Consider the following 16998-nt stretch of genomic DNA (forward strand, 5'->3'; position numbering starts at 1 on the left):
GCTCCATGAGGTCATCTGCCGGAACAGAGTTCACCATACAGAAGTTGATGAGGAAGTTTGGTTTCACTCATGCAGTGATAATAATAATGTTATTTACTTTACGCACCACTAACTACTTTTACGGTTTTCGGAGGCGCCAAGGTGCCGGAATTTAATTCTGAAGGAGTTTTTTTTACGTGCCAGCAAATCTACCAACACGAGGCAGACATCTTTGAACACCTTCAAATACCACCAGACTGAGCCAGGGTCGAACTTGCCAAGTTGGGGGTCAGAAAGCCAGCGCCTGAACCGTCTGAGCCACTCAGCCCGGCACACTTGCAATGAACATGCCCTATCCATCTGAGACGGTGGCCAATGATGGTAGCCTCAATGCTTATGGCATGTGCTTTCTCAAGAACTGCAAGGTTGATGACCCAGTCCTCCCATTTGATGTTCAAGATGGATCTACGTTTTTGCAGATGGAAGCGCTCTAGATTTTTGATATCCTGATGGTAGAGGTTCCACATAAAGCAGTGTTGATATGACAACAGCATGGTAAACCATGATCTTGGTATACATTGTAAAGTCCTTATTCATGAAGACATGGTGGGATAAACGTCCAAATGCTGAGTAGGCAGGAACAATTTTCCTATCAACATCTTGTGAGCAGTTAGCATTTGTTAAGGATACTTCCTAGATGTAAAAAGTGGTCAACCTGCTCCAGTGGAGTATCCGCAATGGAGATAATGAAAGGTGGGAGATTCAAACCAGGTGCAGGCTGTGAGAGTACTTTGTTCTGAACATAATGGAGAGATCAAAATGATTGCAAGCACTTTTGAAACAACTGACGGTTGCAGCTCCTCAGGTGTGCGAGCAGGTGCGACAGCATCATCTGCATACTGCAATTCCATAACGGAGGAAATATTAGGAAGCTTTTGGGAGTAAAGTCTAGCCAGATTGAACAGTCCCCATCGAAACAATATCTGACATTTACACCTTGGTTGTCTGTAGATGTTCCATACAGCATGGCAGCTAGGTAAAGAGCGAAGAGTGTTGGAGCAAGCAAACATCCTTGTTTCAATCCATGAGTGATTGGAAATGGATCAGAGATAATATTTTGATAAACAACTTGCCCAGACATGTTAACATGAAGAGCCTTGACTAGATCTACAAAATGCTGTGGACAGCCGAAGTGTTTCAGTACTGTCCACATAGCTGGTCTCTGGACTGAATCCAAAGCCTTTTCCAGATCATGGAAAACTAGGTATAAAGGAGTCTGTTGCTCTCTGCATTTTTCTAGGACTTGCCTTGCACAGAAGGTCATATCTGTTGTGCCTCTAGACGTTCGAAAACTCACACTGCGACTTGGGTAGGAACCTCTCGGAAATAATATGCAGACAAATGAGCAAAATTCTAGCAAGAATTTTACCTACTATAGATAGCAATGATATATGACAGTTGCCACAAACACTACAATCACCTTTTTTGAAAAGAGTACTGATAGTAGCATTTTTAAGGTCATCAGGTCCTTCAGAGCTTTCCCATATTAAGAGCATAAGAGTATGAAGTCTGGTCTTTAGAGGTAGGCCACTTTGAATCAGTTCCAGAGGAATGTTATCTGGGCCAGGAGCCTTGCCATATTTTAGTTTACTGAGAGCAGCATTGAATTCCTTGAATGTTGGGGAAAGAGCCATCCATAGTTGTTGGGGATGTAGAGGCACATCATCGAGAAAGCCTTCAGCCGCATTTGAACTCCGATTGAGAAGAGTAGAGAAATGTTCTTTCCAATGTTCTAAGATTTCTAGGCTATCAATAATAGTGGTAGCATTATGAGCAGCTTTCAGAGTCCTGGAGGAGGAGCAAGTTGCACCACATAACTCCTTTATTCATGTCAAAATAATATAGGGCTAATACATGAATCAATCGATCACTACTGATCTGCATTTAGGGCAATCGCCCATATGGCAGAATCCCTATCTATTTTCCTAGCCTTTCCTTAAATGATTACAAAGAATCTGGAAATTTATTGAACATCTCCCTTAGTAAGTTATTCCAATCCCTAACCCCCCTTCCTATAAACAAATACTTGCCCCAATATGTTCTTTGAATTCCAACATTATCTTTATATTGTATTCTTTCATACTTTTAAAGACACCACTCAAACCTATTAGTCTACTAATGTCATTCCTCACCATCTCTCCACGGATAGCTCAGAACATACCACTTAGTCGACCAGCTCGTCTCCTTTCTTCCAAGTCTTCCCAGCCCAAATTTGCAACATTTTTGTAACACTACTCTTTTGTCAGAAATCACCCAGAACAAATCAGGCTGCTTTTTTTTTTTTTTTTTTCTTGACTTTCTATCCAGTTCTTGAATCAAATAATTCTGGTGAGGATCCCATACACTGGAACCATGCTCTAGTTGGGGTCTTACCAGACTTATATGCCCTCTCCTTTACATCCTTACTACAATCCCTAAATGCCCTTATAACCATGTGAAGAGATCTGTACCTTTTATTTACAATTGTTATTATGTGATTACATCAATGAAAATCTGTCTTTATATTAACACCCAGGTGGTACTTATAGTGATCCCCAAAAGGAACTTTCACCCCATCAATGCCGTAATTGAAACTGAGAGGACGTTTCCTATTTGTGAAACTCACAACCTGATTTTTAATGCCGTTTATCATCATACCATTGCTTACTGACCATTTCACAACATTATTGAGGTCATTTTGCAGTTGCTCACAATCTTGTAACTTATTTATTACTCTATACAGAATAACACCATCTGCAAAAAGCCTTATCCCTGAAGTAGAGTTTGCTGTCTTGGAAACAGCAATGATGGGGTATGGAAGATGACCTGAATGCTACTCTACTCACCTTCTTTTGCTGGAGGAAATTCAAGACCTCGCTGCTAGAAAACAGAGATCTACATTGTAAGAATTAAAAATCAGCGATTACTTCATGCAATAACGAAGAAATTATTGTGTTTTGTAAGGTTTTGTTTGCTTGTTGCTTTATGTCGCACCGACACAGATAGGTCTTATGGCGATGATGGGAGAGGAAAGGCCTAGGAGTTGGAAGGAAGCGGCCATGGCCTTAATTAATGTACAGCCCCAGCATTTACCTGGTGTGAAAATGGGAAACCACGGAAAACCATCTTCAGGGCTGCCGACAATGGGATTCGAACCCACTATCTCCCAGATGCAAGCTCACAGCCGCGTGCCCCTAAACACATGGCCAACTCATTGCAATGTTAACATCTTTAATAATAATGTTATTGGCTTTACTTCCCACCAACTACTTTTACGGTTTTCGATGATGCCAACGTGCCAAAATTTAGTCCCTTAGGAGTTCTTTTATGTTCCAGTAAATCTGCCAACACAAGGCTGACATATATGAGCACTTTCAAATACAACCAGATCAAACCTGCCGTAACAACATCTTTAGAGAAACTTTTAAGTTGTATGCACTCTGTAGCATCTAGATTTGGTTATCCAAACAATTGAATATCCTAACTATGCCTAGTGCTAATTAGTTTGGATAATTTACATTTTACTGCATTAAATTCTCACCAATTTTTGCTTTCAACTCGTAATTTACACATTTTCTAGTTTATCCTGTAATGTCCTACATCTTAGAAAATTATGTTCCAAACTTATTTCACAACTATTAGCAAGGCTAGGAAAACAACAGATAGGGAATCTGCCACCTGGGTGACTGCCCTAAATGCAGATCAGGATTGATTGATTGATTGATTGATTGATTGATTGATTGATTGATTGATTGATTGATTGATTGATTGATTGATTGATTGATTGATTGATTGATTGATTGATTGATTGATTGATTGATTGATTGATTGTGACTTACCTAAAACGGACATCTGTGGAAGCCATTTACTAATTTTTACATTGTCTGGTTTCCCAGGCAGATCATCATCTTCCCACTTCCAGAGTATTCTCTGAGGTAACTCAGAGAAAGCAGCCAACAGAGCCTCTAACATATGCTTTGGAATTGTGCTGCCACGAAGAGTAGAGCCAAGGCTGAAGTATATAACTCCATTTTTGGCCTCACCAATGAACTTCTCTAGATCCTATGAAGATAAATGATTAAAAATAAATAATATAAATGAATATATTGTGTAGATTTACTATAGGAAGTTTGAATACCAACATTTCAGTCATCATCACCCATTAACAATGATTGCATGGTGGCAATGAACCTTTCTTAATAGGCCCTATATTGGACAGAATATGCTGAGAGGAGCTAAACTAAGATGTTCTGAGATGCCACAAGATTAATGGAATAAATAGAAAGATCTGTCTTTAGAAAACAAAAACAAGTAATATTTCAAATATTAGTGATACAGATACCAATGGGTGGTGGTGATTACTGTTTTAAGAGGAAGTACAACTAGGCAACCATCCTCTCTATATAACTCTAATCAGACAGAAAAATGGAAGGGATCCGAAACTTTGATAAATTAAGGTATCGGCCAAAGAAAGACGAGGGTCACGAAGGGCGTGAAAATGGAAGACTCCCTAGCCCTCAGAAACCTAATAGCGATAAAAGTGAGGAGTCTGGCATAAGTTAATGGAAGCAATGCCAGGACATTTTTAAGGGCCTTGTGGTCGCCAACTCCAAAGATTGGAGCCCATGGGGCCCCTTTTAGTTGCCTCTTACAACACTCAGGGGATACTGTGGGTGTTATTCTACTGCCCAAACACACAGAGGGACACATACCAAGTGTTGAAACCAGGAAGCAGAAACAAGCTCTATCTTTTCTTTTTTTCTACAAGTTGCTTTATATCGCACCAACACAGATAGGTCTTATGGCGACAATAGGACCAGAAAGGGCTAGGAGTGGGAATGAAGCCGCCATGGCCTCAATTGAGGTACAGCCCCAGCATTTGCCTGGTGTGAAAATGGGAAACCACGGAAAACCATCTTCAAGGCTGCCAACAGTCGGGTTCCAACCCACTATATACTGAATACTGGCCGCACTTAAGCAACTGCAGCTATCGAGCTCAGTGAGAAAATAGATGTAAATGAAAATAACTGGGTTTGATGACTAGAGAGCCAATCCATATGAAGACAGTAGTGTATGAAGATGAAGACATTGTCCTCATCCTTTCTCATTTTCAGGTTCTCCTTGTTTGCTTTTCTATTCCTCCTCTTCCAATGCTGACCTGTCGTATTTATGTGTTCCTATTCATGTTCCTTTTTATGACTAAATACTATACTTGTATTATCTAATAATAATAATAATAATTCATTGTTAATTTTTTAATGATATCAGAATGTTGGAATTTTGCCCTTAAAATGTTTTCTTAAAATATGTCAGGAAATTTATTGACACTGTCACATTTAAGCACTCTTATTAATGCCAACCAAATTTTCCAGGATTCAATCCCACAACCTGCAGTAAAGAAGGCAAATACCTAACACTTATGAAATGTAGTCAGTTTCTCCTATACTGTGCACATGGAGACAATCAAACTGTTGGTCATAAAAGGAAACAATATTGCTTCTTCAAAATTCCTCTATCAACTATTCTAAAAATCCTGGTGTATTTTTCCACTCACCTGAGGTAGTTTTGAAGGGGGCTGAACATGCAGACCACCTATATCCACTATTGCAGGTACATATGGGCGTACTTGATAGTAGCTGAAGTGTGTGTTGATAAGCAACAGGCTAGTATTTGCAGCTATATCTTCAAGAGGAGGAAGATCTTCACCAAAGTACTGTTTTGCAATTTTGTATCCTGGCCTATCAAAATTTAGTTTGTAATACAGTTTTGTACCAATATAATATATGAAATTTTTAAATCGTTCAAAGAAATTCATTCTGTCACTATGGGGTAGGAAATGGTTTCCAATGTACGATGGATTATCTGGATTCCCAAATCTGTCATTTCCCCAAGGCATTAAGGCAGATGAAAAGAGAGCAATAGATGGAGTTTTAAATTTATGTACAAATCCTAGAAAACAATCTGTATTGAACATTTCATACAATATTAAGTCAAACTTTTCTTGAGACTGAATCAGCTTTTGCACTGGAGGATAAGATAAAACCTTCTCACAAGTAAAGATGCCTATTGACATTAAAAAATTTAAAGTGGACGCTGGATCTTCATTTCCAGAATCTCCAAAAGGAACACTATTGACATATTCCATCGGTAGAGCTTCCTTGACGTTTATATCCGTATACCTAGCAATAGGTTTCTTTTGAGGAAATGGACTTATGACAACAAGGTCATGACCTTTTTCTGCAAGAGCCTTCAATAGGGGTTCAAAAAAAATGAAGTGGCTCTTCCCCAAATGTGGAAGGATAGCTAAGATTCGCGCAGGTGATGCTGAATTGAGCAGTGTCAGCAAGACTCCAACAGTGATGAGTTGCATCTGAAAGAAAAAAGAAGAAAAAAAAAAAAAAAAAAAAAAAGAAAGAAAGGAATGATACATGAGAGATCAGGTGGTTGTTGATATCACAGAAATACAGGGGGAATCAGCTAAGACGTTAACCTCAAAGAACTCACAAACCATTACAGATACTGAACGGTATGTTACTAAGGGGCTCATAATTGAACTTTTAGTATTTTTGCAGTGATCATATCTGCCAAGATTACAGTAGACTGATTTTTTTAAAATGGAATTACGCTGGTTTCTACACCTAGTATTAAATTCATGGACATTGTAAATTCAGGAGTGGGATTGGTTTAAAAATTTGACAAGTAGTTCCCGAGGAAATTAAAAGTCTTAAAACATACTTTATTTGCCAGCCATGGACTGCCCTATTGGAATTATCACTAACCAGGTGTTCAAGACATGCATTACCGAGCTCGATAGCTGCAGTCGCTTAATTGCGGCCAGTATCCAGTATTCGGGAGATAGTAGGTTCGAACCCCACTATCGGCGGCCCTGAAAATGGTTTTCCGTGGTTTCCCATTTTCACACCAGGCAAATGCTGGGGCTGTACCTTAATTAAGGCCACGGCCGCTTCCTTCCCACTCCTAGCCATTTCCTGTCCCATCGTCGCCATAAGACCTATCTGTGTCGGTGCGACGTAAAGCAACTAGCAAAAAAAAAAAAAAAAAAAAAAAAAGACATGCATTACACATGGAGCCCATTGACAACAGTGGTCTTCCATGTGCTTCTGGCAGCCAGATGTTAGTTCTAAAGTGCACGCAAATCAGACAAACTGACTTAGAACCATTAATATTGTTTCAGGTAACAGATAAAGAAAACATGGATATCTGATGGCTTTCAAGGGGCAACATTATTATCTTGAAACATAATGTTACCAATGTTACTCTTACTATGTACCTTTAGCCTATTTTAGTTTACTGATGTTATGATATTAACAAATAAATGCAACTTGGGTTTAATTTGAGACATTCAGGGACACTGGTTAAATGTCATGTTTTAAATTAAACAGTCTTATCATAGTATGTTTATGTGCACATGAGAGGGAATATCAAGCTGATAGAAGAAGGTAAAGGACTTTGTATGTCAACAGGCTCATGCGCCAATACATAATACATGTCTTGGCTGCCTGGTTAGTGATTCATTCGAATAGGGTGGATCACATCTTGTGAATGAAGCAAGTTTGATGATAATCCATTTCTTTGAAAACTACTTGTCAGGCTTTAAAAAATAATAACACCCTCAGAATTTACAATGTGTATGAACCTAATGTAAGGTATAGAAAAACAATACTGTCAGGTTTGAGCACCATAGTGGTCAGGCAGATGAGAATCTAGAAAAAATGAAAAAATACGAACCCATTATCCCTTACTACAGATCTAAAGATCTGGTGCCTCTCCCCTCCCATGTGTAGCGGTGAATAACCTTAAGCTTGAAGAATGTACGTAACTGCTAATAACATATTAGCACAGGAGTCGAACAATTACTTCCCATTCCTATTAGCTTCATATCTTCACCACATTTACCAATCACAGTTCTGTTTCCAACTCTCACATTGAAATCGCCCATTACGGCTATCCTAGCCTATCCTTACTGTTATTGTTGCTTTTTTTTTTTTTTTACAATTTTGCTTTACGTTGCACAGACACAGATAGGTTTTATGGTAATGATGGGATAGGAAAGGCCTAGGAGTGGGAAGGAAATGGCTGTGACCTTAGTTAAGGTACAGCCCCATTATTTACCTGGTGTGAAAATGGGAAACCATAGAAACCCATCTTCAGGGCTGCCAAAAGTGGGGCTCAAACCCACTATCTCCCGGATGCAAGCTAACAGCTGCGCGCCCCTAGCCGCATGGCCAACTCGCCCGGTATCCTTGCTGTTGACCATGACTATGATGTAATTCAATGCTTCATAAAATTTGTCAACTTCATCCTCATCTGCACCCTCACATGGTGAATACACTGAGATAATTCTTGGTCTAATTCCTCTAACTGCCAAATCTACTTACATCATTTGCTCATTTTCATGCCTAACAGAAACTATGTTGCATGCAGTAATATTCCTGATGAACAGTCCTACCCCACACTCTACCATTCTCTTTTTAACACCCGTCAAGTACACTTGACAATCTCTTATCTCTTCCTAGTTACCTCCCATTACCCAAATATCATTAACTCTTAACACATCCAGTTGCACCCTCATTGTGACTCAGCCAATTCTACTTTCTTTCACAGGGCCCATAGTATTCATAGCTCCCCGTTGAATTCCATTTTGTTCACAAAGTTATTTCCAAGGAGTCTCTCACCTCTCAAATGAGTGCTGGACTCCGTTACTCCCATAGGTTGAAGGCTTGCTTAAATCGTTATAAGTGTGGCCGATGAAAATTCTGTAAAGCACGATGCTACCCTTACTGAAACATAGTCCCAGTGAGAATCTCTCCTCTAATGGGTTATGGACCACCGGTGGATTGTATAGTCCTCGCCACCAAAGCAAAGGCAAGGTCGTGACTCAGAATATGTCCGAGATGCCCACTCCCATTTCATAGCAACTGCTATCCCAACTCTCTGGACCACTTACTAGGCCACTCAGCCATTGTCCATGGATCACAAACTAGGATGTGACCACAGTAACCCATACCACGAAGCATGTTCTTTTTTAAATTGTGTAATTTTTCAAGGTCTTATTGAAACATGTCATTATGTTGGTACACACGCGTACTGAAGTACTGGTACCAGCACTTCCAAATGTTTACATTTGATCGATATTTATAAATTCACTGATAAATTAAAATTTAATTACAAAAATATTTACATTTTTAGCAACATTTTATAATGTTTTAGAAACAGCACAATTCAGAAGCTACATTAAAAATTCTGGAGTTTTAGTGTCTTTACTCTAATATCAGCTGCCATTGCAAATCAACCGCATTCCTAATTTGTTCCTAGTTAATTATTTTCACATCCATATTGATGACTACCTAGTTTTGAAAAATGTTACACCCTCTGAAACATTTTTTGAAACTTCCTAATTTTGATCAAAACAGTTGATAAATTTTTGCCTTGATTAAGAGCCACATGTCCAATTCATGGGCAACAATGTGCATCTGCAGTAACAAAAGTTAAAAATCACTTTCGCACACAGTCTGAACTCAATCATTGTCGAACATATTGGTAAATATTTTCCTTGGGAAAAGTTAACAGTATATGATGGCCCAGGTCATCGACACATACAGCTTCATTCAAACTAAAAGTGGTGAAATTCATGGAAGAAAATGGTAACAGAGCAGTGGGCCATGAGTTTCTCCATATAATATCCATGTGATTAAAAAAAGTGTATTACACTAAATAAAAGCAGTTTAACCAAACAAAATAATATTCTTGTTTGTTTTCTCCAACTCTAGTCACAATTACAAATTTCACTTGGAATTAAAGTAGGCTAAAAATCAACCTTTCTACACAAATATCTCCATAGTTTTCCTGAAATGGATTAGTAAGCATTCGTCACGACATTGAACCGGCACTCTTCTCTGCAAGTTTTGCCTGAAATTTAATGGATTCAGCCCGGAGATCAACCTGCTAATAATAATGGAGTGTGACCTCTGGAGAGACCTGGTGCAGGTCTTTTGAGTTTACGCCTGATAAGTGATCTGCGCATCTGTAAGAATGCAACCCTACCTATCGTGAATTCTAATGCTGATGACGGCACACACACACACACACACACACAGCCCCTGAATTACTGGAATTAACCAATGAAGGTTAAAATCCCTGACCAGACTGGGAATTGAACCTGGGATCCTTTGGACCAAAGATCAGGATGCTAACCATTTAGCCATGGAGCCGGACATCAATCTGGTACAATAGTAATATTTATTACGACCCACAGAGAAAGTTACTCAACATTGCTATTAAGTTGAGTTTTTAATTGCAGAGATGAAAGTGGCTATGATCACGATGTCACAGTCATATAAAACTACAAGCTAGCTTGTCCAAGGTTCATTTCCCGGTCAGGTCAATGATTTTAACCTTCATTGGTTAATTCCAATGATTCAGGGGCTGGGTGTGTGTGCCATCATCAGCATTAGAATCATGATAAGTGGGGTTGCATTCTTACAGATGTGCAGATCGCCTGCCAAATTGGGCATCAACTTGAAAGACCTGATAAAGGAAAGAGAGATAGACGTAAAGCTGAAAATTTCAGGCCAGTGAGTTTGACATGCATTGCATGTAAGCTTTGGGAAAGCATTATTTCTGATTATATTAGACATGGTTGTAAATTTAATAACTAGTTTGATTAAAGGCAGTTTGGGTTTAGGAAAAGTTATTCCACTGAAAGCAGTTTGGGTTTAGGAAAGGTTATTCCACTGAAGCTCAACTTGCAGGATTCCAGAAAGATATAGCAGATATCTTGGATTCAGGAGGTCAAATGGACTGTAGAATGATTGACCTATCTAGGGTAGATCATGGGAGACTACTGACAAAAATGAGTGCATCTGGACTAGACAAAAGAGTGAGTGAATGGATGGCCTTATTTCTAGATCTCAGAGAATTAGAGCAGGTGAAGCTTTATCTGACCCTGTAATAATTAAGAGGGAAATTCCACAAGGCAGTATTATTGGACCTTTATGTTTTCTTATACAGGTTGAAGCGAAATTCGCACACTCGGGCGTCGCAGCACGACTCCTCACATGCCAGCAATAAAAAAATATCTCGCACAAAAGTTCGTCCTGCGAGTATATCCAGGAGGAAAAGAGCGTTGAAGAGTGGCAATCTGGCAACACTGTAACCACATGTAGGGTAAGTACCTCTGTCAGCACATGATAGTTATGCTGTACAGTTGCTGCAGTGGGTAGCATTTTGGTTAGCATGCAGGAGGTCAAAGGGTCGATCCTGGGTTGAGCCGCACTTTTTTATTTCCTAATTTCCATCGGACATCACATACTGTAAAACAGTAAGATACAGTTTCTTAGGTCACATATATCCTACATTCACAAAATTTAGTAACACTGAACACGTTGTAACACATCTAGTAGATGAAGTGGTGCGAACAAATTCACGCCCACGACGTGGAAAGGGCATCTTTCAAAGCTGACCAATGAAAACGAATGTTCATGCATTTCTAGGATCGTAGTATGTAAGTGCAAATGGTTTCTAGAGGACCCGCTGCAATCGCTGTTGACGATTAAGATGCCAGATACCACACCACCTGGACTACATTTACTAAATAAAAACATTCGCCTCAAACCAGGATCGACCCCCTCGACGTCCTGCATGCTAACCCAAAACTCTATCCACTGCACCAACTGTACATCACAACTAATATGTGCTGACAGAGGTAGTTACCCTACTTGTGGTTACAGTGTTGCCAGACTGCCACTCTTCAACATCCTTTTTCTCCTGGATATACTCGCAGGACAAACTTTTGTGCGAGATATTTTTTTATTGCTGGCATGTGAGGAGTCGCACTGCGATGCCCAAGTGTGCGAATTTCACTTCACCCTGTATATTTAAATGATATGAGTAAAGAAGTGGAATCAGAGATAAGGCTTTTTGCAGATGATGTTATACTGTATAGAGTAATAAATAAGTTACAAGATTGTGAGAAACTGCAAAATGGCCTTGATAATGTCGTGGGATGGACAGTATGCAATGGTATGATAATAAACGGGGTTAAAAGTCAGGTTTTGAGTTTCACAAATGTGAGAAGTCCTCTCAGTTTTAATTAGCGTGTTGATGGCATGAAAGTTCCTTTTGAGGATCATTGTAAGTAGCTAGATGTTATTATAAGGAAAGATCTTCATTGAGGTAATCACATAAATGGGATTGTAAGTAAAGGGTACAGATTTCTGCACATGATTGAGGGTATTTAGGGGGTGCAGTAAGGATGTAAAGGAGAGGACATAAGTCTTTGGTAAGACCCCAAGTAGAGTATGCTTCCAGTGTATAGGACCCTCACCAGGATTACTTGATTCATGAACTGGAAAAAATCCAGAGAAAAGCAGCTCGATTTGTTCTGGGTGATTTCCGACAAAGAGTTGTGTTACAAAAATGTTGCAAAGTTTGGGCTGGGAAGACTTTGGAGAAAGCAGACGAGCTGCTCGACTAAGTGGCAATGCTCTGAGCTGTCAGTGGAGAGATGGCATGGAATGGCATTAGTAGACGAATAACTCTGAGTGGTGTATTTAAAAGTAGGAAATATCACAATATGAAGATAAAGTTGGAATTAAAGAGGGCAAATTGGGGCAAATATTCATTTGTAGGCAGGGAAGTTAGGGATTGCAATAACTTACCAAGGGAGATGTTCAATAAATTTCCAATTTCTTTGCAATCATTTAAGAAAAGACTAGAAAAACAACAGATAGGGAATCTGCCATGTAGGCAACTGCCCTAAATGCAGATCAGTAGTGACTGGAAAAATAAACAACAAAAAAATGTAGTTTCATTTAAACCTACTGAGTAGTGTAAGCTGAGGCAACAGATTCTGTGTTACATTAACTGCTGTGTAACATAGCCAGAGAAGTGGAACATCCAACTCAGCTGCTCAACAAGCATGTACTGGTAGTAGACATCAGATGAAAGTTAGTCAACAGACCATGTAGAATTGTTCATGTATATACTTAAATTCATTAAGATAACTATATATGTCTGACTTGGGTGATTATACACTGTAGTTTATGAGTTCAAGGCTGAAAGCTGGATTTGAAGCCTAAACGTCAAGAAGCCACAATCAGATGATTACAGAATATTCCAAGTGACACAGGTCAAGATCAGTTTAACCGACATGAATGTAACATAAACTGCAAAATCAAACATTTTTCAACTTAACTCTGGTATTTCTGCTGCCACACTTGCTCATTTCAAATCACGGCCAAGGTTTAAAGGCTGGGTTGCCCTTTCTAATGCCATGTGGCTTTTTGACTGAAAATTCAAATCCAAGATCAACCAGCATTCAAACATCAGTCATCTTTGTGGAAAGCAAGCAGCTAAATCACTGCTGTCATCATCATCATCATCATCATCATCAATATGGACTTCATGAGATTCCTTTATAAAATGACTTGAAGCTTTTGAATTGTGTGTCTACAGAAAAATTCTCAATATCTTATGGACCCAAAATATTTCAAATATTGAAGTATTTCAAAGAGCAAGAAATAGACAAGAAATAATAAAATTTACAAAAAGGTTGGAAATTGGAACATTTGATGATGATGATGATGATGATGATGATGCTTGTTGTTTAAAGGGGCCTAACATCTACGGTCATCAGCCCCTTGGAACATTCCAGCCCTCATTATGTGAAGAAGCAAATATAGTCCTTTACAGATTATATTACAAGGGAAAATCTTGGGTCGTCATGGTGGTGTGGCTAAATGATATCAAGGAATGTATATATATCCACAACGCCCCCAGCATTTTACCAGGTACAAGACTAAACTGCATGTGCCATAGTGACTGCCTACATATGGGGAAGCAGACACGGCACATAAAGAAGGAGAAGAAGAACAATATTATGTTTATACATTAGCTGGGTGTTTATGGAAGGATAGGAACATGAAAAGGAGTATGTAATAAGATAAACACAATGGCAGGTTGGTGTGGGAAGAGAGAATAACAGAAAGAGGAGACAGGTCATGTAAACACTAATGGCAAGGAAAGTCTCTATCTTCATACAATGCACTCCTCCCTTTTCTCACACTGAACTGCTATGGTGTTTATCCTATCAGTTGTTTTCTTCTCATGTTCTTATCTTTCTGTAAATGGATTCATTTGTCACTTTTTTGTTCCTTTCTACTTCTTCCTTAGCTGATAACTAACTGTAAGATTTCTATGGTTCACACTAGGTCAGTAATTAAGTCCAGTGGTGAGTGATTTAATAATAATAATAATAATAATAATAATAATAATAATAATAATAATAATAATAATAATAATAATAATAATAATAATAATGTTATTGGCTTTACGTCCCACTAACTACTTTTACAGTTTTTTAAGACGCCAAAGTGCCAGAATTTAGTCCCGCAGGAGTTCTTTTACATGCCAACAAATCTACCAACACGAGGCTGACGTATTTAAGCACATTCAAATACCACCGGACTGAGCCAGGATCGAACGTGCCAAGATGGGGTCAACCGCCTGAGCCACTCAGCCCAGCGGAGAGTGATTTAGTACCTATACTAATTGAGAAAAAAGGCAAGTGGGGATGCACGTGTTCAGACATATTTAGTTGGTGTTCAAGTGTTGACTGCTGTAGAGTGTGGACAGCAAGATGATCTGAAGAGTAAGGGTGAATTGAGAAATAAATGTTGCAGAAAGGCTTATGCTGAAAGAAGTTGAAGAAGAGATTAAAAATCAAAGGAAAAGAGAATGGTTATGAGAATGGATCGGTCAAAGAGATTATGCATGGAGGCTCCAAGGTGCTTCTTAGGGAACTCACAGTTGAAGGTCCAACAGAATACATTTTCACACTGAAAATGTCAGAAAGTTGTTTCAATTTTCTAGTAGAAAAAGTACAGGCTAAAATCCAAAACTCCTGTAACAAATTTGACAGTTGTATCATCACGCCAATGAACCATGTTGCTGATCCACAAGAAACAGAGATGAATGCTAAGAGAGACGTGTGGAATGATAACGAACTACTAATGTTTACTAAACAGGCTCTGTCCAGACCTGTCCATTGGTGGGCTGTTGTTAAGTGAGGTGGGGTACGCTACTCGACCATCTACATTCCATTTTACTGGATTGAGCTCATTTAAATCATTTTATTAAAACTACTTGGCTAAACAGTTTTGTCCAAACACATTTAGTTAATAAATCACTCACCACTGGACTAAATTACTGGCCTAATACGAACCAGCCTTTAGAGATTGATACCAAGAAATCAGCACAGAACTACTATTATGTATGTGTTCTGTCTGCCTATGTACTAGCTTTCACATTTTTATGAAGTACTGTACCGTACCACCAGATCACGCTCCAAATAGCATCATTTTATATAATCAGAATATTCAAATATAGCACCATGCAGAGCCCAAACTCCATACTTTAGGAAAAGGCGACCCCATAGTTTAAGCTTCAGTCCGTACAATTACTTGTGGAGACCCCGAACAGGAAGCAAGCTTTATTTCAAAGTTACTCGTGAAGACCCCATAGATAGCGTTACTACGCCAGGGAGAGTGAGAGGAAAGAGATTGCGAGAGGGTGACAGAGAGGTTTGAATTTGTCATGTGAAGCAAGTAGTGCCAACTATACGTACGAAAATATGAGCACTTCAGGCCTGGCAGCAAGCTATTAGATCAAGTTATTTCCATACGAGTGCCAGTTCTATCATTTGTTGAACACTAAAACATATTGGTTTAATTTATGGAGAGCTACTTGCACCATTGCGGTGACAAGCAAGCAAGTTAATGGCGTCCTCACTCAAATTCAAACGGCCATTGACGGCGTATGGCTGGTACACAAAGACAGTCTGTAGAGAGAATGGGGATGCACCGACCCTAACGGAAATGGACATTTACTATAAAGGGAGGCTAGCCGAGGAAGCTGGGAACTTGTAATTGGAAGACCGGCGCAGAGTACGTGTCACCCATATCGAATCTCGAGACGATATGCCTATAACATAGTGCCTTAAACAAAGCAATTATAAAGTTTTAAATAGAAAATAAACTAGCTTCCCCGAGTGTGTGCAGTGAGTAGATGATATCTGAACTAGATCAAGTTCGTCATTTTAGTGTGGTTCATGGAAAGTTAGCTGCCTAATGAACTTGTTGTGACCAGGTTTTCATACCCTAATAGGTTACTTGTGATCAAACTCATATCATAAGTAGAAGATTTACCTTAACAATCTTGCCTAGGTTACCATTGTGCGCGTATACATACAAGGCAATGAAGAGGAATATTTGATTGCAGCATCCAGTTTCCAGGACTTGCAGTAGAGCAAGAGAGAAAAAGACAGCAACAGTGATGGTGTTCCCAGAAGTCAAGTACCAGGCTCCCAGATTCAATATCCGCAAGTCTAGGGTGTGCTAACTCTACAACATAGCCCTGGACGGTGCGCGGAGACAAGGGCAGAAGATATCAGATGAGTTAAACTGCAATTTAAGCATGACTTATATGTAGACTCGCCTCAGGGCCTTTTCTTTTTCAATTATGTAAACATTTAATTACGTAAGTTTCAATGCCTTAAGCATGTTTATTTCATGTGTAGATGAATTAATTTAACTTGGGGTTGACGATATGTGCCAGCCATGTGTTTTATTAGCTTTGCTTAAGATGGTATAAGGGAAATAATAGTTTAATAGTTTATATGTGTTTTATATGTTTTATATGTAGTTCTCTTAAGCAACATTTTGGATGCTAGGATTATTTGATGGATTTGAAGGTCAGCTCACCTCTAGAGTTTTGAACGGGGAACCTGGTATCGAATACCAGATAGATAATGTAAGGATGTGCATGATTCACATGGAGCATGTTTTTCAGCATGGAGCATGTTTTTCAGCTTGGAGCGAAACCAGCAAGATATTTTCACCGTTGTAAATGAACGAGGATCTTTTAGAATCATATGCAACCGACTGACCTGTAGCTAAGTGT

General features: G+C 39.1%; 1 protein-coding gene across 1 annotated transcript in view; it reads right to left on the reverse strand.

Annotated features, from left to right (window-relative positions):
• Positions 1–16998, reverse strand: part of LOC136877421 (UDP-glycosyltransferase UGT5) — a 53931-nt gene that overhangs the window by 19398 nt on the left and 17535 nt on the right. Inside the window, exons 2-3 of the mRNA XM_067151444.2 lie at positions 5573–6388; positions 3858–4080 (exon numbers count right to left, since the gene is read on the reverse strand). Of these exons, the coding sequence (XP_067007545.1) occupies positions 3858–4080; positions 5573–6388 (1039 nt within the window). The remainder of the gene's footprint in view (positions 1–3857; positions 4081–5572; positions 6389–16998) is intronic.

This window comes from Anabrus simplex, chromosome 7, assembly GCF_040414725.1.
Source record: "Anabrus simplex isolate iqAnaSimp1 chromosome 7, ASM4041472v1, whole genome shotgun sequence".
Classification (NCBI taxonomy): Eukaryota; Metazoa; Arthropoda; class Insecta; order Orthoptera; family Tettigoniidae; genus Anabrus; species Anabrus simplex.